This window comes from Saccharomyces mikatae, assembly GCF_947241705.1.
Source record: "Saccharomyces mikatae IFO 1815 strain IFO1815 genome assembly, chromosome: 6".
Taxonomy (NCBI): Eukaryota; Fungi; Ascomycota; class Saccharomycetes; order Saccharomycetales; family Saccharomycetaceae; genus Saccharomyces; species Saccharomyces mikatae.
In genome coordinates this window covers 234,855-255,460 of record NC_079261.1, presented here as the reverse complement: position 1 = coordinate 255,460, position 20,606 = coordinate 234,855, and the positions used below count along the sequence as shown (strand labels likewise).

The 20,606-nt window shown below is 37.4% G+C and overlaps 10 protein-coding genes across 10 annotated transcripts; 2 read left to right on the top strand and 8 right to left on the bottom strand.

Annotated features, from left to right (window-relative positions):
* Positions 1-254: 254 nt before the first annotated feature.
* ERG25 (methylsterol monooxygenase) lies at positions 255-1,184 on the bottom strand (the record flags this gene model as incomplete). The annotated part of the gene is made up of 1 exon (XM_056222154.1): positions 255-1,184. The coding sequence occupies one exon, from the start codon at positions 1,182-1,184 to the stop codon at positions 255-257; it is 930 nt and encodes a 309-aa protein (XP_056081873.1).
* Positions 1,185-2,619: 1,435 nt separating this feature from the next.
* Positions 2,620-4,155, bottom strand: SPR3 (septin SPR3; the record flags this gene model as incomplete). Its single annotated transcript, XM_056222152.1, has 1 exon — positions 2,620-4,155. One exon carries the CDS (start codon positions 4,153-4,155, stop codon positions 2,620-2,622), a length of 1,536 nt encoding a protein of 511 aa, XP_056081872.1.
* A 403-nt stretch (positions 4,156-4,558) lies between these two features.
* On the bottom strand, positions 4,559-5,569 carry PEF1 (Pef1p; the record flags this gene model as incomplete). Its single annotated transcript, XM_056222151.1, has 1 exon — positions 4,559-5,569. One exon carries the CDS (start codon positions 5,567-5,569, stop codon positions 4,559-4,561), a length of 1,011 nt encoding a protein of 336 aa, XP_056081871.1.
* Positions 5,570-6,205: 636 nt separating this feature from the next.
* On the top strand, positions 6,206-6,943 carry LST7 (Lst7p; the record flags this gene model as incomplete). The annotated part of the gene is made up of 1 exon (XM_056222150.1): positions 6,206-6,943. One exon carries the CDS (start codon positions 6,206-6,208, stop codon positions 6,941-6,943), a length of 738 nt encoding a protein of 245 aa, XP_056081870.1.
* Positions 6,944-7,240: 297 nt separating this feature from the next.
* Positions 7,241-10,024, bottom strand: RSC1 (RSC subunit protein RSC1; the record flags this gene model as incomplete). The annotated part of the gene is made up of 1 exon (XM_056222149.1): positions 7,241-10,024. The coding sequence occupies one exon, from the start codon at positions 10,022-10,024 to the stop codon at positions 7,241-7,243; it is 2,784 nt and encodes a 927-aa protein (XP_056081869.1).
* A 519-nt stretch (positions 10,025-10,543) lies between these two features.
* On the bottom strand, positions 10,544-12,268 carry MUP1 (Mup1p; the record flags this gene model as incomplete). Its single annotated transcript, XM_056222148.1, has 1 exon — positions 10,544-12,268. One exon carries the CDS (start codon positions 12,266-12,268, stop codon positions 10,544-10,546), a length of 1,725 nt encoding a protein of 574 aa, XP_056081868.1.
* A 773-nt stretch (positions 12,269-13,041) lies between these two features.
* Positions 13,042-14,970, bottom strand: SMKI06G0990 (translation initiation factor 2A; the record flags this gene model as incomplete). The annotated part of the gene is made up of 1 exon (XM_056222147.1): positions 13,042-14,970. The coding sequence occupies one exon, from the start codon at positions 14,968-14,970 to the stop codon at positions 13,042-13,044; it is 1,929 nt and encodes a 642-aa protein (XP_056081867.1).
* An 853-nt stretch (positions 14,971-15,823) lies between these two features.
* MCO32 (Mco32p) lies at positions 15,824-16,660 on the top strand (the record flags this gene model as incomplete). Its single annotated transcript, XM_056222146.1, has 1 exon — positions 15,824-16,660. The coding sequence occupies one exon, from the start codon at positions 15,824-15,826 to the stop codon at positions 16,658-16,660; it is 837 nt and encodes a 278-aa protein (XP_056081866.1).
* A 276-nt stretch (positions 16,661-16,936) lies between these two features.
* On the bottom strand, positions 16,937-18,046 carry FMP48 (protein kinase FMP48; the record flags this gene model as incomplete). Its single annotated transcript, XM_056222145.1, has 1 exon — positions 16,937-18,046. One exon carries the CDS (start codon positions 18,044-18,046, stop codon positions 16,937-16,939), a length of 1,110 nt encoding a protein of 369 aa, XP_056081865.1.
* A 1,751-nt stretch (positions 18,047-19,797) lies between these two features.
* SCM4 (Scm4p) lies at positions 19,798-20,358 on the bottom strand (the record flags this gene model as incomplete). The annotated part of the gene is made up of 1 exon (XM_056222144.1): positions 19,798-20,358. One exon carries the CDS (start codon positions 20,356-20,358, stop codon positions 19,798-19,800), a length of 561 nt encoding a protein of 186 aa, XP_056081864.1.
* Between the last annotated feature and the right edge of the window lie 248 nt (positions 20,359-20,606).

The following is a 20,606-nucleotide window of genomic DNA, read 5'->3' as shown; positions in this document are numbered from 1 at the left end:
ATGGATTTGCTTGTTAGAAAATTTATCATAAATAATATATATATATATACATAGTGATGAATATGTATATATACTCGGAGATTGCAATATAGTTTTTAGAAATTAATCTACATTAATCCAAAAAATCATATATTAAAATAAACAATTGGGAAGGTAAAGAAGGGTGAGGGGACAAAAAAAAAAAGTAGGTTGAAATTTAATCATTTTTTTATGTTTTATTCTATTTTCTCTTTTTTTTTTGGAGTTTCTTTCTCTTAGTTAGTCTTCTTTTGAGCATTGTTTTCAGCTCTCTTCTTCATTCTCTCTTCTCTTGAAGCTTTAGCTTCTGGACCAGATTCGGTATCTAGACAGTAATCCCACCATCTGAAAGAAGAAGCATAGTTACCAATGAAATAGTGGTGATGCAAGTCATGGTGTTCAGCACCGGCCCAGAATGGCATGATCTTGTTCAAAGACCATGGGAAATCGTAACCAGAGTGGGAGTCAACAGCTTGGAACAATCTTAAAGTGATCCAAACACATAGAGTGAACAAATGCAATTTACCAGTGTACATGACGTAAAGAATGGGCATTCCGACGGTACCGAAACCTAAAGATAAAGTTTCAGCAGGGTGAGCGTATTCAGCGGAAAGACCAAATGGAGCAGCGTATCTGTGATGTTGCTTGTGAATGTACTTGTAGAAGACACCGTAATGGAACAGACGGTGAGCCCAGTAATGCCATGTATCTTCCAAGACGAAGAACAGACCAATTTCCAGAGCCATTGTTTTGAGAGATGGGAATGGAACTTCGACGGTAATACCTAACTTTTCACACATTGGGTGGAAGGTCCAAATAGGAATGGCTTCGACCAAGAAATGAGATAGAAGAACAGATTTCAAACAGTATAGTTGTTCCTTAGCACTTGGAATCTTGGTTGGTTGTAACTTCCATCTTCTAAAGTATGGAATTTGGTCGATGATAAACCATGGCAAACATCTAAAGAAGTACATAAATTCATGCAGTAAAAAGAACATCAAACCAGTAGCCAAAACATCATTGTTCATGTAACTGTACCAAGCAGCCCAATATTTTTCCATGAAATTCAAATGAGGTTGATAATGGGCCACATTTTGCAAAGTTTGTGAGTAGGTGCTTGCTTGGACTAGACCAGAAAGGGTAGCGTTGTTGAAAACGGCAGACATCTTTTCCTCTTTTTTTTACGGCTGTACTACTGTTGATTAGTCCTTTATCGTACTTCGAGAAGAGAAATACTAAAATTAATAAAAAAGATCTACTTTAAGGAAAGGAAGGAAGTGAGAGAAGAGAGGGAGAAAAGAAGAGAAGAAGAAAAAAATGAATAGATCTTCCTGTATTATATATTATATAGAAGGATTCATACACAAGCGTACGCATATATTAAAATGTACATGCATAACGGATTAATCGTGTGAATACTTTAAACTGCGCAGAGAAAGAATAATAATAATACGACCAGAGCAGAGGCGAGGCAAGAAAAGAAAGAAAAAATTGGTGGGAAAGCGATGCGATACGGTGGCAAAGGGCCTCTTCCTCGACGGTTTTGTGCCAGGTGCCTTGAGGTTGCTGACTGTTATCGGTCATTGTTAATAGCTATTGTCCTTGTGCTAGTCGTTTACCGTATACGACGCCAGTGTGTGTCCATATACGAAGGTAGTCAGTGGCAGTGGCAGTGGCAGTGGCCGCTGCGGAGCAATCTAAACGACTTTGTGGGCGTAAACGACACCCGATAACCAGCGTTATTCTATTCTGCGGGATGGTTCTATCGGGCCAAGGCCCAAACGGGTTTAAACGGCTGCTTTCCCGATCGCACGTGATTTAGACCGGGTGGCCCCACATTTTCGTATTATAAGTCTTTCACTTTCATTACATAACTATACGACACAGGAAAAGAGAAAGAGCTCTGCCAAGGCAAAAAAAAAACGAATTCAAGATACTAGTACTTGTGAATCTATTTCATGTCATCTTCTACGTAAGTGTCCCCTTAGCTCTTTTTCAGCTTTTTTTCCGTCGCGATCGTTTTTAATTATAGTAAAATCAGATATTGTCAAAAATTGTATTCATCGAATGGAGAGTACTTAAACTTCGCACCCTAACATTAGAGATGCCAGAAAAAAACATATAGGTAGAAATGAAATCATCATTATAATATAAAAAACGAGACGGATGAAAGGAAAAAAGGTGAAAAAGAAAAAAAAGGCGAATTGTTTCAAGAAAAAAGGAAAAAGCAAAGGAAGGTAACATCACATGATATTCTGCTCTCTTTGCTTTTGCCTACGGTTATCTCACATGTATTTTTCGTTGTGAAGTATTGTTTGGTCTTGCCTTTTCAAAATGAAGGATTGTGTAGAAGTAGCCTAAAGTTTGTAATGTCGCGCAGTTGTATGCCTTAAATACAATTTACTTTCTTCTTCATCGGAAAAATTCAGAAGAAAAAAATTGTTGTGATGTTTATTACCCGGATTCTAGGTTGAATCATATTGTATAATTAGGGTTCTCTTGGTAAAGGCAGAGAGATATTGCTAAAAAATATTCATTTCTATCCCATTTATGTTTTTATTATATAGAGCAAAGCTTGCGTAGAAGCATTTTTTTTTTTGATTACCTTTTTATGTGAACATTCACTAAAGTAGCACTATCTGTGGAGTGATTATTGGAACTTTTGCCAATCAATAATTTGTATTCCAAGTCTTGGCATTCCAGTTGTAAGTTCTCCAGCTTATGGTTCAACTGTTCAATTTCTTGATTAAAATTGTCTTGTTCCATAAATAGACTCTTTTTCCAGTCTCTAAATTTTGAAATTTCTCGGTTGGACAGTTCGCTGAATTTTCTTTTTGCCTCTAATTGCCTTGTTATGAATTCAGGATCCCATTCTGTAGCCACTTTATCCATGACGGTTTTATTGATTATTTCATAACATCTATAATTTTTTAATTTATTTTCTTCGATGTCATCAAAATTCATTTCTTCCTCCAGAAATTTCTTTTGTTCTTCGGTTATTTCAACACTTTTTGTTGCTAAGCAATCTCTTGCCTTCAATAATCTGGTTCTCAACATTTCAGATCTACATTTTTCATAATATTCTTCAGTGCTTTCAACAAGGTCAATTAGATGCCAATCAAAAAGAGTCTTTTGCAAGATTTTGAAGTCACAATACTTTTCATTTTCAATATCCACATTGCCCCACTCATATTGTCTTCCTTTAACTCTTTTTCCTTTTTCGTTAATAATGTACTCGTTAGATGCAATTATACTGTAAGGGTACCTCTCAAAAATATCCTGCGTTGCATTTAGGACATCATTTCCGAAAAGAAAACATACAGGGACATCTTGTACTCTTATTATTTCTCTGATTTCCTTTTTGAATTCTTTTAATTCATCCTTAGTTAATAAATCTGCCTTAGCAATGACAGGAATTAGATTTACTCTTTTTGCTAATTTTTTCATTGTCACGACATCTAAAGTGTCAATTCCTTTATTCGAAGGTCTCAGAAAGTATAAACAACAGTGAACCCTATCATCGACCATTTTCACTCTATCAGGTTGTTCCTCTTGAAAAATATACGATCTTATTTCTTCATCAATGTAATTCACCATCGTCCTCCATGTAAAAGCATTATCCATATTGTTGCCAAATCCTGGTGTCTCGATGACATTGAAATTGAGGTGAGTTCCATCTCCTTCTATAACACTTTTGTGACGAACAATAGGTTTATTTTCTTCAATTTCGTCATCAATTAAAGAAGTAGAGAATAAGGAATTGATGAATGTTGTTTTTCCCAACCCACTTTGACCAGCAACCATCAACGTAAAATCAATCCCATTCTTGGCGTTCAACAACTCACGTTGACGTGGTAAATATCTAATACCGATGTCTAGGCCGCGAGAATTTGAGTTATTTTCCTCTATTTTTTTATTTTCTAACAATGTAAGATCTTTGTTTCTATACTTACCGTTAACAAAAGATGATGATCTTTGTCTTCTGTACTTTAGTTCTGGACTTTTCGGTTCACAAGAATCTACATTCTGGCCTTGGGAACTTTGTCTACGTATTTTCACTTCCTCAGCGAATCCAGTCACTATCTTAGGAAATTCGACAGGGCAATCAGATGACAATCGACTTCCTTTGGGCTTCATAATGAAAATTTAATGGCACAAAAGTATTGGGGGTTTATTTTATTTTTCTATTTATCTTATTAATTGATCTTTTTCCTTACACTGGCAACAACAAAAGGAAAGTAATAGGACAGATAAACCTAGACAGAGACACCAATCCGCTCTTTAAAATTCTGTTATATAATATTTTTTCATATAAAATAAAAATCAAAGTCAGTATATAATAGCATGTAACGAGTCTAAACATTTAGATTAACTAAGGTAAGGGACGTCTGCCATTGTAAGTCTCTTTTGTGTCGTTTTAATAACATCACTATATACGAATGACAAATCACTACAAATGGGAGGAGAGGAGCATGACAAGCCATCCGCCGATTGATGGCATCTCCTATTTGTATTACAGACAAAAAATGAACTATCAACATCAATGAGGTAAGAAACGACCCAAATATAATGTAGCATCGATAAAATCTTTGTACTGTATGGTCGCAATGCCTTCTTGTTTAGTATCGAATTTCCTGAATAATTTTGTTAATCTCATCAGCCAAACTAAAGCCTCTACGAATTTATCAAATTTTAGCTCTTTTCCTGTCCCACTTCTGTTTATGAACTCTGCATATTGATCAAATGTTTTCTCACTGACTTCGAAAGGTATTAGATACCCTAGTTCTTGGAGTGAATTATGAAACTCACCTACAGAGATGGTAAGCGATCTGTTGATATCATTGTCTACATAAATTTTTCTCCAACTTTTCACTCTCTTGTATAAGGCAATAAATTCTGTCTGGTTTACGGTGCCAAACCTCGAAGCACCAAATAAATTTATTAGTGCATCTACTGATGACATACAAAAATGAGAGTTGTCGTCATTTTGTAGTAAGTTTTGTAGCTCTTCCGCTGTCAGTCGGTTCTTGCCCTTGATATCATGATTATGAAATAACTGGATAGCCACTTGCATGTCTCGTACATCTTCTTTATTATCAAATGGAACAGGTGCAACCTTCTTTGAAACTTGTGCAGGCACTGTTTGGTTATACATTAAGGGAGGAGGAGGAGAAGAGGCTATGCGTTGAGAGGAAGAGCTTACACTGTTACAATGATTCTGTATTGGGGGTATAGGTCTACCTCCCGGTTTCTGTGCTATCATATTATATCGAGGATCAACAGGTGTTTTTGTATGTCTTGGAGAAAAGTTTTGGGGAGATCCATAAGACTGGTGCCCACTTTCAACTCTGTTTTTGACGTATTGAGTTTGCAAAGAAATTGGAGCTGAATGGATTCTGGTGTTGGTAGCCTGTGGTTGAGTAGTCTTCATTTGTTGCTGTCGCTGTTTCTCTTTCTCAAATTCTCGTCTAGTTTCTTCCATGGCTTCTTTGGGCGTGGCATAGCGTACAAAATCATCACCTGCTGCATACTTGAGCTTTTTTGCACACATTTTCCGTCGACGTAGATTTGTAGCTATGTTGTGCGGTATACATGTGAAACGAAGTAGTTATTGTTACTAGTTTGTTTTCATGCCGTTTTCTTATTCGGATGGCATCTAGGTGAGAAAATCGTCAAGGCACAGAAGTAGAATGAGTTAGAAACAATAAGTAAAAAGAAGAGAGTACGCATCCAATGGGGATCCTCTTTCCTCACCACTTTAGTACATATTTTTCAAGGATAAAGTTATAGATAGAATTTGCGCAAGATATTGAAGTAGTTATAGGTGCTGAATATATCGGGAAATATTTGCTCCCATATGTTTTTTGTTCTGTTTTCATCAAAACACACTTTTTGATGTTTTCCAATATCTCTAAAATAAATAGTGACATTATATTACAGTTTATACTTACGAATGTATGAACTGATCGCTCATTCGTCCAATTTCGAAGGTGCTATTTTCGTATCCTCTTACTAGAGAAAATACGCCTTGAAAAAGAAAAATCTTGAAGAAAAAGAAAAGGGCTAACAAAGACTTCAGTTCGATGATCATCAAGAAACATTCGAGACCACAAAAGTCCTACTAACTAGTACATTCACCAGGATATATACGTTAGTGTTTAAATGGTAGATGGAATAGACGAATAGAATGTCTTCGATAGTGATTTCATTGGCCCATTTCTGTGACAAGCATGGCCCAAGGATCATATCGGTTACACAATCCGCAGAAAAGGGAACATTGGGTGAGGAGTTACTAGTACCTGATTATCCGACTGAATCATATTGCGAATCATGTCTTTTACAGTTTCCGGAAGAATCAACTAGATCGATGCGGTGCTTCATCAGAGATGTTCCTTTTATAACCACACAGTATTCTTCTATACGATACCAATTGTTAAATTCTATTATCAAAAGAGCCTTCTCTGAAGAAACAATGATCTATGATAATATGCCTTTCATATTTTTTGATGATCTTAGAGGGCTAAATTTGGTAATAGGCTTTAAATTGTATGACGAAAATGCTAGAGGTAATGAAAGAAGATATTGTTTCATTCTGACAGTTGATTCCCGAAGCCACGAAAATTCGATGGAAATGTTGAGTGAACACTGGAACTTTATTATTGGTGGATTTGATAAAATGATTGCTCATATCAAAAGTATTCATAAAAGTGAATTCTTGAGTAAAAATCAAACGGTTGATAATAATATGGAAACCTTGAATAATAACGCTTTCATTGGCACATATCTACGTGCAAATAAATCTAAAATCGGTCGTAACTTGGTTTCTCTAACAGACGATAGATTTCTTTTTGTTCGAATTCATAAATGGAATTCATTTCTACTTCATACTCTGATAAAAGAAGAGGAAATTAGCTCAAGAACGTGAGAAAAAATCATAAGAGATTACAGCACGGAATATTATTCAAACAACTTCCTGGTCTTCCTTACTCATTAGGTCTCCTCTGTGGTAAGCAGGCATAAAATTGAGCTATAATATCTCATTCCGAAGTTATATCTTGGATGAGTTCCAAAAGTATAGTTATAATGGGTTAAAAGAATTGATAGTAAATTATATCTGTAGTTACATTTTTGAAAGGAAAAAAGAATGTTTGGGGTCCATATTATGAATAACAAATATATATATATATATATATAAATATATGTCGAGATCTTATTATAATCATCATTTATTGAGTTCTCGTAATCTAAATGCAAGGTATTCAGCAGATGAATTTAGGCCAAAAGCGGAAGTAGTGGGGACATCTTCCATTTCATGCTCGTCATCTGTCTCTTCGTTTTCGTCTTCGCTCTCTTCTGCCGTATCGCATTCTTTCCCTTCATTACGACCGCTTGCCGTTGCGCTCATATCCATGAAATTGATAGAATTATTCGAAGATGGACTTAGATTTAAATCCATATCTAAACTTAAGCTGGGTGGAGGATTGAACATACTAGCAATCATATCTTCACTGAAGTCATTGGATGGTTCTACGATATCTTCTTCGGTTTCTTCATAGTCTAGTTTCCTTTTTTTATTTTTGCAGAACCATCTGTTCAAGGGTATTCGTACTAAATCATTTCCGGAATCTATTAGCCTTTCCGTTATCTTTACACCAGGCCCTTTAAACCATATTATTTGTTCGTTGGATTGCTTAGTACCATCTATAACAGCAGTGGCCAGATTTGGAGCATTTTTTAGACTCACTCTATTGGAACTTTCTGTTGACTGTACTGTTTTTATATTTTTTTGCACTGGGATAGGGACAACGAATGCACCCGGAGCTTCGATGACAATATGATTGAAGTTATACTTGGACGTATGTGCAGTTAAACTATTGATCATTGAGGACAATGTAAAACTTTTAGATGCAGACTTTTTGGGAGCTGTTGATGATGCATGTGTGTGTTTTTTTGCGTTATAGTATTTGGAACGGTTAACCTGTTCTCCTAAATTTGGGGATTGGAATTTGGGAATGGAAGAGTGTGACAATAAACTATCTGAGTTATTTTTCATATTCTCTAATTTCAAAAGATTAGAAGTTTGATTAAAATTTTGATGCAATAGTGGAGTATTTGATGAAGACCTAAAATTGGAGTTGGAAATTGATTTCGCCTGCTTTAGGGTAGGTAAACGTATCGTAGAAGAACTGTTTACTTTGGGCATACTACTTGTCGTCAAAGTATCCGTAATTATTGTCCCTGTCTCGTAATCAATCTTGCCCTCTTCTGGTGGGTCATTTGGTCTTATTATATACCGTGGACAGTCATCAGACGTTAAATATTCTCCTAAATCATCTCTTTCTAATTTTGGGCCTAAATACACAGCACCTACTAATGGCGGTGCCGTAGGTGCACCCTCTGTAGGTTCTGGGATTTTGTCATTTAAGGTAGCGTTCGGTGGTAATAAATCAGCTATTGGGGAAGGATATTTGAAGAATTTTCTGCCATTCACAGGTATTGTTGATTCATCTTTGTCACGGAGTTCTTCCGGTAAACAAGCTTTCCAAGTCCTAATCTTGTTAAAAACTTTATCACTTTCGTTATAACGAAATTCACAAACAAATTGGGGACCATTGACTTTGGTGCTAGGATCTCCACGCTGAAATCTAGTAAAATGGATGACATAGCACTTTCCCTTGACGTCCTGAATAGGATGATCTCTATATTGACCAGTTTTCATGACTTCGTTTTTATAAAATAGCCTATCAACTCGATGAACGGTTTGTTCCGGCCTAAAATACCAGCAGGCATTTAACCATTTGTTTCCATCTGTTGTTGACCATAACCTGAAAATCTGACCTACAATAGGTTTATTGATGTCATTTGGATTGGATAAAAGAACCCAGTCACCTATTTGATACTTTTCATCATTTATTTCAACTTCATCCAGGGGATATCTTAACTCGCCCTCAGGTAAATAATCTTCATCAGGTTTAGATAATTCAATTCGCACTAACCTGTTGAAATTCTTCTCCAATAGTTGGGCTCGTATTATATTACTTTGATCTTGAGAATAATAAAGCTTGAAATTTGTTAACATTAAGTGAAAATCTGCCTCAAAACTGTTGAAATTTTTATATTTTCTAGATTTAACCTTTTTCCTGATATCCATTAAGCAAATAGGGTCCGTTACAACTGAGTAGTAGGTCGGCTCCTCATTTCTATCTGGTAATTTCTCAAAATATAGAGTAAGCGTCTTATTGTTTTGATCGACTTCTCTTCTCATCATCTTCAAAATATTCTTAATCCTCAGTACGTAGGGAAGATCAATGACTGGCGGTCTACCACGTCTAACGTGAGTTTTTGGATGTGCAGTGCTAGCATTTGTATAGTTAATAACTGGAGTCGGTGAGACCTGCGGCTGCGGTGTAATGGAGGCAGAGTGAATTGGAAGCGTCGATGAGTTTTTTTGTTGCCCTCTGTAATCCTGGCTTATTTGTTTCTTTTCGATGATCGAATTATCGAGTTTTGCGAAAGCCATTTTTATCTCTGAATTTAATTCAGCTCTTTCGTTGTTTCCCGGTATATTGGTGAGGTTCAAGGACAAATTGGATGGTTGTATAACATCACCTAAAGATTCCGGAATTCGACCTAAAGAAGGATAGTTCACCTCCGGATAGTAGTTCCTTATATTGACTATGACTTTACTCTTAATGAATGACTCAAGAATGGTGGCATACTTATAAATAACTGAATCCTTCGCATTATATGTCATAGCATTCCAAGAAATTTGAGCAAAATCGTTGACAAAATCTTGGGGTGAAGCGTAATGAGGTAATCGCTTTTTCAAAGTGTTTAAGGATACTGGGTTCCTTATTATAATGTAGTAGTCTGGATATTCTTTTTTTGGTGGCAGTACATTGAATATTGGATATATTTCTATGCCGTTTTCATCCTTTAAATGAAAGACAGCATCGTATTGTGTTTTGAGCAATTTCTGTAGAGGGCCATTATCTTGCTCGACCATGCTTGAAATGTAATTTTTTTATCTCTGTTTTGTAGCTGGGACCCTTCTTAGATTTTCCCTTCGCTATTACCACACTGTTCCGCCAACTCAGCTTAATTTTAGTTGTAAACTCAATTGGGCCTTTGATTAATGAAAAAAAAAATGCTTTTCCCGATAAATAATCACTATATACGTAAAGAGGGTAAGGCAATAATAATGCATTTCTATCATATGTTTCGCTTTAACGTTTAAGACACAAGCATATCCATCCTTGGGATCACTGAAACCTCCACTTGATATCAATTAGATTTGACCACAACGAATATCCTTGGTTTCTAGAATTTTCTAGCCATTCCGTATACTCGTTTGATAAGCGATGTAAAGTTAAGAAGTACATCGAGATCATGTCGTAGCACAAGTATTTAATGGTAAGGATTGTGATATATTTCAAATGTATATATTATGTAAAGGAAATGCAATTTATAAGAATGTTTATACGTGATTGTAACGATTGGATCACATGAATGGTCTCTTTATCAATTACAGTGATTTTTCTTGTTCACTTTTGTAATGTTCGATTATATTCGTTTCAATAACGCTGTCTTCTTGTGTATCGACATCGTTGTTATTATTATCATAAACTTTGGCAATTTTGACTCTCCAGAACCCATCTTCGCCAAGCACGTCCTTGGTGACCAACTTGTAGTGACCCCATTTTGGTAATAATTGGGCCCAAACAACATAGTAGACACCACCAAATAAGAAAATACCCCAGGCAATCACACAATGAATCCAGTATGGCATGCTTTCATACACTGACTCGCCGTTCGAAGGTGGAACATAAGGAGCAATAATCAGGTATAGATTCGACAATGTGAAAAACCCTGTGACGAAAGCGCCAGCCTTAATTGGTGGGTTCCATTCGATCTTACCTTGTCTACGTTGCCAATATATCCAAAGCAATCCAGCACTGATCGCAAAGTTGATGATATTCATTGGATAGGAAATCAAGTTTTGAACTAGCAGATACGCATCACCTGGAGGTGGGGCTAAAATGGTCACCATACAGACAACAAAATGTTGAAATAAACCAACCATTGGGGAGTTAAATGGTTTAGAAGAGGCGAAGAAATCCGAAAATGGTAACACACCTTCACGTCCTAATTGTTGGATAATTCTACCTTGAGAAAAAATCACAGAGAGAACATTTCCTAGGGCACTCAACCCAACTAAAGCAGCAGCAGCCCTCTTTGCATGGCCACCAAACACTATATCAAAAAAGTCCGCAGCTAAAATCAGTTTAGAAGAAACTAGCTTATCCTTTGGTACCACGGCGAAATAGGCGATATTAACAAAAATATAAATTATTGCCAAGAAAACCATAGATGTGGGACCAGCAATTTTTAAAGTTCTTACAGGGTTCTTAACTTCACCGAGTGCATAATTCACGTTCGAATAACCAACAAATGACCAAATGACACTGTATAAGGCGTTGACAATACCGTAAGCAGTAGCGGTCTCGGTGCCTTCAAAAGCATTACGAAAATTGTGAGATTGATAACCGTTTTTAAGACCGCCACCAAGTGCAACCCAACCGGTAATGGAGATGAAAAGGACAATACCAACCTTGAATACACCCAGAATGTTTTGTAGATACAAGCCGATCTTAACATTCAGAGAATTGACTAAAAATGCAAAGAAAACGACTGCCACACCGATTCCTCTTTGATTCCACTTGGTGATCTCGGTATCAGCAGCAGTTAAAAACATAATAGCTGTGTTAATGGAGTTACCAGCAGCCCAACCTAGGAAAAAAATGTATGCAGCGTACATGCAAGTAATGAAGAACTTGGGTTTCCGGAAAATGGCCTCTAGATAGTTTTTTTCACCACCATTTTTCGGTATAGCTGTACCGAATTCCATATAAACATATAACCCAGAAATTGCAATGATCGCACCTACAGCCCACATAATTAGTGCAAGCCCAACGGAACCGCACAATGTGTAAATTGTCGAGGAAACAGCGAAAACACCTGTACCGAGCATTCTGTTACAAATAAGCCCAATACATGACAAAATACCTAACTGCTTCTCACCTTGGTCTAATTCTGTAGCGAACTGTTGGCCTGCCTCAAAATCGGAGGCATCATTGTCAACGTCTATTGTTGAGTTGTTCACCTTCTTCTTTGCTGTTGATGAGGGAAATTGGTAGTTTTCCTTGTTGAAGACATTCAACTGTGAAAGAAATGTTCTTCCTTCTGTCATCGTTGCGTCTTTTTCTTTTTTTGCCTTTTATTACTTCTTTTACGTCATAAACTAGAACTTTATTACACAACTAAAAAGTGGTTAGATGATAAAAGGCCTGAATTTAACTGTTCTTATATAAACATTTAGGATACTCCAGTTCATATGAAAAACAACGGGTTGACTCAAGAAATTAATTCCATACCAAGCAGGTAGACACTCCACTCCTTATGCAAGATTGTGTTACCACAGTGTGGATTAACAGCGAAAGTAAAGTCGCTTGAATCAACCGTGGCAATGTCTTCGATATATGCCATTCGAGTGTGGTGAACGGCAACTTCACAGTTTAGGATTCACAGCCTTGGCGCCGTACCAACTTTTGCTTTCCGGGATGATCTGTGGGACAAACCCTCTTCACGGCGCCGTTTCTTTTTTTAACCCAGGTAGTCTACCACGGCGACGCTGAAAAGCTGTGGTGGCGGATGCAGCTGGTCCTTATTCTAGTTTCAAGTAGCACTGTAGGTACTGAATAATGTGTCAGCACAGACAAATATAGTGTTATGCGGCCGGTTGGAGTTTGCCAAGAGATGAAAAAATAAGGAAAATGCTCACTAATTATGTATGTATCGATAACTATTTGATGGTAAAAAAAAAGTGGAGAAGCACCATCAAGGAAAAAGAAGTGGAGAACAAGTATTTCTCGTGGGAAACAATAGAAAAAAAACAATTCAAAGCAATATAAGTTACTTGAAGTTGTTAATATTTACACATTTTTATGGATAGAAGACTTTTAGTTATTCATCCTTCCAACCCAAATTTTCCAAATCTTTCAAAACCTTGTCTTCAGTTTGGATTTTTAGTATCTGCGTATCTTCTAATTTGTCACCAACAGCTTGTCTTTCTTTTAAGGTTTCAATAGCCCTTAATTTCTTCAATAGGGATCTTATTTTCTTTTCTTCTGGAGAAGTTTCCTTATTAGGTGCTGCACCATTTGTGACAGCAGAAGCAGGTGGTGCTGATGTGTTGTCAGGCGATGTTTCACCTGCCTTCTTATTGGCTCTTCTTCTTCTGTTTTTTGTGTTGGCGTCCTTATTAGCAGTCATTCCTGGTACTAGCCCTGGAATGGCCCTCTTAGTGGCACCAGGAGGAACCCCTGGAACAATACGCCCACCACCGGTTCTTCTTGCGTGAGGTGGTTTATATGCGCCACCGGATTTGGCCTTTGATCCGTTTCCGTTGGAAATTGCTTCTCTGCTTGGGTGTTGGCTTATGTACTCTTGGACACTAGAATGTATTTGCAACTCGGATTTATTGTATATCTTAGGATCTAGTGAGGATGTGTTGGATTCAGGTAGAGGTTCCCAATTGTTAATGACATGGTCCTCGAACAGCGTTTCATCCTTGCTTTCCAAAGTCTTATAATTACATGATGACCTCCAGTCGACTTTCAGTAGCTCCTTAAATTCTTTAACGAAAACTAGAGAGCCTGATACATGCCATATTTTAACACCGTTATCCACTCTCAATCTTGGAGAAGTGGTAGCTGTCATGATAAATTCCCCGCCAGGTGACCATTTGCAAACAGAAGTATTGGTAGCATCAAACTTACTCACGCATTTGAACTTATCAAGACGGTCCAGGATTTCCACGGAACCTTGCAAGTTACCAAAGCCGGCAATAAGGATGTAATGACCAGAGGGAGAGAAAAGCATCGTGTTTTTCGCTTGTTGTGGTAGTGAATGAACGACATTACCCCTTAAATCGAAGAAGGAAATGGTGGCTGGCATATAACCAGCAATGACACCAAATTGCCTTGAGGTTGGAGACCAAGTAAAATCGTGGACAGGACCAGTGGTCAAAGAAACACGCACGGAGTTACCTCCCAAAGTACCATTGACACCTTGGAAAGATAGTAGGTATAGTGTGTTTTCACCATAATATGATTTATTTGAGGAGTCAAAGTCAGTAATTGCTAAACATAAAATAGCATTACCTAATGGATTCCATTTTAGCTGGCAGGAGTCGGCTTTGAAGAAAGTTTTGGCAGCAATTTTTTTAGTAATCTTACCTTCAGAGAGCGCCCATATGGTTAATTGAGCTGGCTTGCCACCCTTTTCTGGCGTGAACGTACAAATTGTTGGATGTTCTGCTGGAGAAATCAAATAAGTCGTGAAATGTTGGGAAGTTTCACTATCAGATAAGACAGCAAATGGCGATTGGAAGTCGAAATTTTCGGCGTTGTCTGAACCTAGCTTTACGATCTTCAAGTCGTGTTTGAAAAGTCTTAGTGCATAATTGTCTAATTTTGAAAATTGCAAAAACCAGCCGTTCTGGGATTTGGCTTGGTATTCATAAGCGGGGGTTATGTCTTCTGGAGTGCAGTCTTTCTTGAATGGTTTATTCAAATACCACACTTTGACATTCCTGTGATTTGGGTCTTGTACGGACGCTCTTTCCCAGGTGCTCAAATAATTCCCTGCAGGGGAGAAATGCAGATCATATACGTCGGTTAACTTCATCGTTAATAAAACAATATCAAAACATGGTCCTGTGAAAACTTTAACTTTCTCTTTCGTAGATAAAGCCAAAAATCTTCCACATGGCGATAAAACCGAGGAAATGACTGGGAAATCCTTGGAGTTTGTGTTGGATTGCTCAAAAGAAGGGTAGCTTTGAAAGAGCTCTATATCTTGGGATGTTTTTAGGAAGAATTGAGATGTCATGTTTTTTAGCTGTTGTTGAACTTGACTGTATCTTGTAGTACTACTTTTTCTGTCGAAATGCAATGAATAGTTTAACAAAACAAGTCTTAACCGACACTAGACAAGGATGGATGATTCGGTAATCTATAGGATGTTTTTACCGTAGAATGTCCTTGTTACGTCTATATATATATATATATATGTCGAGAAAAGACGAACCCTCATTGAAAAACGTACCATTAGGAACAAATTTCTATGAAATTGAAATTTCATTGATGGACATGAAGAAAGTAGAAGTGAAAAAATGAAAGAAAAAGTGCCGAGGTAATTTCAAAGTCGGGTAATCCTTACGTGTAATGTGACAGCGGCAATTTCGTTATAATTATTTGTTTGTTTCGAAGATAAAGGATCCAGAAAAGATTCTAATGTCCTAGTTATGCATTTCAATTGCTCATCGTCCTGTAAGCACAGCCAAAAATCATTTTCAAACATTTTAGAATACTTGGGCCCCCTTTCATATTAGTGGCACAAAGAAGAAGAAAAAAAGACGGAATATAGAGTTTCAAGTTTCTTGCAGGGATTGGTGGACAAAATATGTATTCAACAAAGTAAAGAAAATTAGTGCGAGATATTCTTCTTATATTAAAGGGCATTGTCGTGCACACCTTGGGATAATGCTTTGCGTTAAGAAAGCGCGTAGTTACGGTTACGAAAAAAATGAAAACATACAATATAGAAAGCGCCCTTAAAAAGAATATAAAGAGGGATGATGACAGGCAAAGCCTGTATATTAAAGGTTTCTATGCAAGACAATAGATTACAGTGGAGAAAAAAAAAGTAGCATAAATTCATAAATATAGGCGGGGTAGGACTTATGTTTTTAAAGGGTATTTCCAAGTTTCGCATGATATCCATGAAGGGAATCTTTACTCGATGGTACTCGCACTCTCAAAAAGTGGCCAATCTGGGGTTTATCACTGATTATTTAGTTGATAGAGGTGTACCAAATCTTCTACAAGAAATGTTTAAGGAGTCTGTGTTAGCGGAAAACATTGTTCTCAGACTGTTCCCAACTTCGCATCCATATATCCCGGCATTGCATGGGAAATCAAAGTACAAGGCTTCTTTAAATGCAATGCGAATGATAGTACGGAAGTTCATATTGGGTGAAGAATGTCGCTTGCACATAAGTTCAGTGAAGACTTTATTGTCGGAAACTCATGGTGGAGAAGCAAAAACTAATCTTCAAAACTATAACACCATAACATGCAACGATAAAATAGTTGTTAAATGGCAAAGTTGTGTACCAGAGGACCATTGCAAGATTTCCAAATTGGAGATTAATGACAAATTGAAGGAGAAGAAACAAGGGAGTGGGAGCGACAATACGTTTTCGATGCGATCAGTCCCGGTCATAGACTACATTTTACATCCTGCTGTCAATGATATAAATCAAAGTGTTATTTCCGAATACATCGAGTGTGCAATGGAAAAGTCAGTACAAAAAAACACCAACAAAACAGATGAAGACGAAAAAAGTGAAGGCGCTAGTAAAAAGAATAAAAAGAAAAAATTGTCACGGCTGATTAGAGGAACGTTTATATTCGAGTTCAATGAAGAAAACTCTAGGATTTTGGTTCATACCATTGAGGATGTTGAACTAATTCATTACGAGAAAAGAATTACCACTCGTGGTGCCTTTGCATGTTAATATAATATATTACAAAAATTAAATTGCATCTACATTTTGTAAATAATACATCATAAAACACCCTACCTGTTTGAAAATGAAAAGAGTAGCAAGAGAGAATGAATTAATGAATTTTCCTTAGAAAAAAATGAATATATAGATTGTTTATATCAATTGAGTAAGACGTAGTGTAGTCGAATTATGCTGAGGGTTTCGAGTGAAAAATTTGAGATGCCGGGGTAATAAAAGTTATATTTGAAATAAAAAATGCATGCCTGGGAGAGTGATCGTCTCTTCTTATTTGCTATCCTGAACCAGGCAAGGTTTCTCAAAATTTTTAAAAGGGAAATTCGAAGGTATTGACTCTGTATTTATAGACCATTGCTCCCAAAACAAATCAATCTTGCTTTGGTAAGAAAAGCAGCTGTCCATCGAAAGGTCTTTGTTCCACGCAAAGTCAACTTGTTCAATAAAACTATCCATGGATCTCTCTTCAGCCTTGGAAACTCTTAATAAGGTATCTGACATGATCTTGCATAAATGGAATACATCGTAGATATCGGGCAGATCTTGCCAAACGTACTGTCTTGAATGTTGTAGGCTACTGTGTAGATCTTCTTCAGCATTGTAGCCGCAGGCGAGTCTTGGTACCACGTACTTCTTGTAAATGAATGCAAATGGATCTTTTTCGAATTCATCAAAGTTTTTCAGATGCTGATTTCTCTTCGATTTGGAAACTCTGAAGAGGCAGTCACCAAACACCAAGTAGAATATAGTGGCTCCCAGTGACCAGTAGTCAGCTTGATACGTGTTATAAAATGGAGCTGGTGATGGATCTAACTTCCTCTTAATGAGAGAGTTGTTGACTCGGCCTGAAAAAGTTTCCGGCGCCCTGTAATTATCAGTACCGATTTGAAAGTCATTGGACTTGGACGATTGAATAGCATGGCCCCAGTCAGCCAATTTGATGTCACCGTTGATGGTTAGCAGTACGTTTTCTGGTTTAATATCACGGTGAGCAATTCCCAAACTATGAGCAAAGCTGATTGCCGAACACAATTGTTTGATAATCTTTTGCATATCAATTTGGATTAGAGATGGAGACGATGGGGTCCCTTGACTTTTGGCAATATCTAGAAAGTCATAAAGATCTCCACACTCGCAGTACTCTAGTACCATGACGTAGTATGAATCGTCGGTGTAAAAATCCAACATCGAACAGATGTTGGGATGAGGATTACAAGAACTTAACATCTTCATGACGTCATACTCATTCTTCATACTGGCTTCTGAAGTTTTGTATTTAGGAGTAATCTTCAAAGCGACATAGCGGTTATGCTTCGTACTCCATGCTTTGTAAACTGTGCTAAATGTTCCTGACTGTATAGATCTTAATTTTGTATACATTTTTGTTATTTGTTCTCTTGATATATGCCAGTAACGTATTTATTTAAACTTTCAGAGATGTTGAGTATACGAGTAAAATGTGTTTGAGTAGTATGAGATTCAAGTTGCTGCCTTTGTTATATACTATTCTTTGTTATTGGTGCTAACGAATTATTCAAAAGGTGATATTATTCTTGAATTTGAGGAACCCTTTTCTAAATAAGAATAATCAACACATACATGCATGTTACATGTATATATTTATATATATATATATATTTTTTTTTTTTAGCTGTACTTACTATATTACGTTCCTTTGGGGAAACCCACTAGTAGATGCAACTGAGGTCCGATTGTTCCAGAATTAAATTGTCCCCAATCTCATAGTCCCCTTAATTATTATTTTTTCTTTTATTGTAGTATGGAGCTGCTTTTTTGTTCTCAGGGCAGCATCACCGTTCCCTTTCTTCTGTCTTCTGTCTTCTGTCTTCCCTTGTTGCAAGCTGTTAACACCCGCGCTGAAAAGGCTGACTAACAGGTATTGTCCCAATATTACGCTCGGGATTTCAATTCGTAAACCTTGTCTTCCAAAATACTTCCATGTTCAATTTCCCCAGTGCTCCCGTACGAGACAATCGGAGAGGAGATGTCTTCTAGAAACAGGGAAATTAAGGGGTACAAAACCGGAATAGGCCGAAGTAGGACGGCCGTACGTGATGCCGACACATTCAAAGAGGTGAGCGGAACGTTACGGAGCATTACGGAACCACTCAGCAGAGAAGAAGCGCTCGTCATCCGAGCTAGGCTCTGCCGAAGTGTGAAAAAGTAAGATTTTTTTCGTAGCCTCACCACCGCACCGAAAGACCCTCACGACAGATATGAACGCGCCTTCAATGACGTTCACCCGCTTTGGACCAGAATAGTAATGTTGTGATTGTACTTTTGTTTTTTTTTCTGTTATTTCGTCACCCGCTCCAGGTGGTGGGCTCGCCCGCTCGATGGCAACGCTGCACACTCATCGGATACCGAGGGGCGTAACCGAGAAATGAAAAGGCTATTGACCTAAACAGATGTCATAGAAAAAGGAAATAATCCGGTTTTTAGCATGACTAAGGAAGAAGGACTCAACCGGGCTAGGTGTGTATGTGTGTTGCTTTATCCGATATTCATGCATAAACTAAACTAAAAAATAAACCTACAAGGCAAATACAGAGGACATGCCAATGCCAACCAATTTCCTCCTCTCCCTTTGCTCTCATGTTCTAGCAGATTTCAAGTTCGGGTTTCTTGACATCCGAGGCAGTTTGAAAGTCGGTTCTTGACGTCACCTTGCAATCGGATTTAACTTCCTGTGAAACTGACGTACAAAGTTTCATATCCTTTATTAATAGTTTGTCCAAATTTTAGTTTTAGTTTTGGGTTCAGCTGCAGGGCAGAGTTCAAAACGTATTCTCTACGTATGAGGATGTTCTATAAATTACGGCAGGCGTTATCGTCAAGACGTACAGGAAGGAAAGATAGAGGCAGAAACAGAGAAAGACAGGAATGAATCATAGTATACGTACAATTGTCTTAAAGTCGTGAAAAAACATACGTAATTTCTTTTCTATATTAAAATAAATAGTTATTTATCCTATGAGGACAAGGGCCAAAGTAATCTCTTGCTTTTGTCTATGTACTAGTTTTTTGGGTTTTTATTTTGTTGAGCAGAAAAATTAGTTTGGCATAAATAATGGGGATGTTTAGAAGGAACTGGTCACGTGGTTCGTCGTTCATGCTTTGAATCCATCCAGGATGCACTTACCAAAGGTAAAAATTGTTATGCCAGTCACAATAGACATGTGCAATGACATGTATGAATGACACTTCACGCTTCTTTCGGACTCAGGTTTCAATTTTTTTGCATTATTCATCTTTGAGAATGGGCATGCGGCTTCTCCATCATTAACTTGTGGGTGATTTTGGGGCAATTTTTCATCTTGTTTCTCTAAATCACTGTCGTCACGTGCGCATCTTGGGGCTAATTTATGATTGAAGAGAGACACTAGGTATAGGTATGCCGCAGATAATGGAGCAACACCTAATCCACATAAAAGATAGTTTGGTCTTTCTCCTGGTGCAGCTAAGTAATAGCTGATACCGAAGGCGCTTGTAGCTAGGCCACCCAAAACGGTGCTCCAGCATCCTAATGTGCATAAAACATTCTTCAAATGTTGTGTCAAAACACTTATAGGGGTGGTAATGGAAATTACTGTGGACGAAGTCAAAATACCTGCGTATAAGCCTAATGATGAGACTGCGATACCTTTCACGATAGCTGGGGAGACTTGCATTCTTTAAATATGATGTGTTTTCGTTGGAGTTCGTTGTTTGTGTTCGAGAGAGAAAGAATAGGAAATATTCAAGAAAGTGAGTGATTTAACAACAATGGATTATATTGTTTTCCTTCATTTATATACAGATTAAGCTGCAGTTATACAATTTGGTTTTGCTTTTTTTTTCCAACAACACAATAGATTTCTAGTGTGAATAAACGAAGGGAATTTCTTCGGCATTAAGCCGGAGGAGATATCGCGCAACC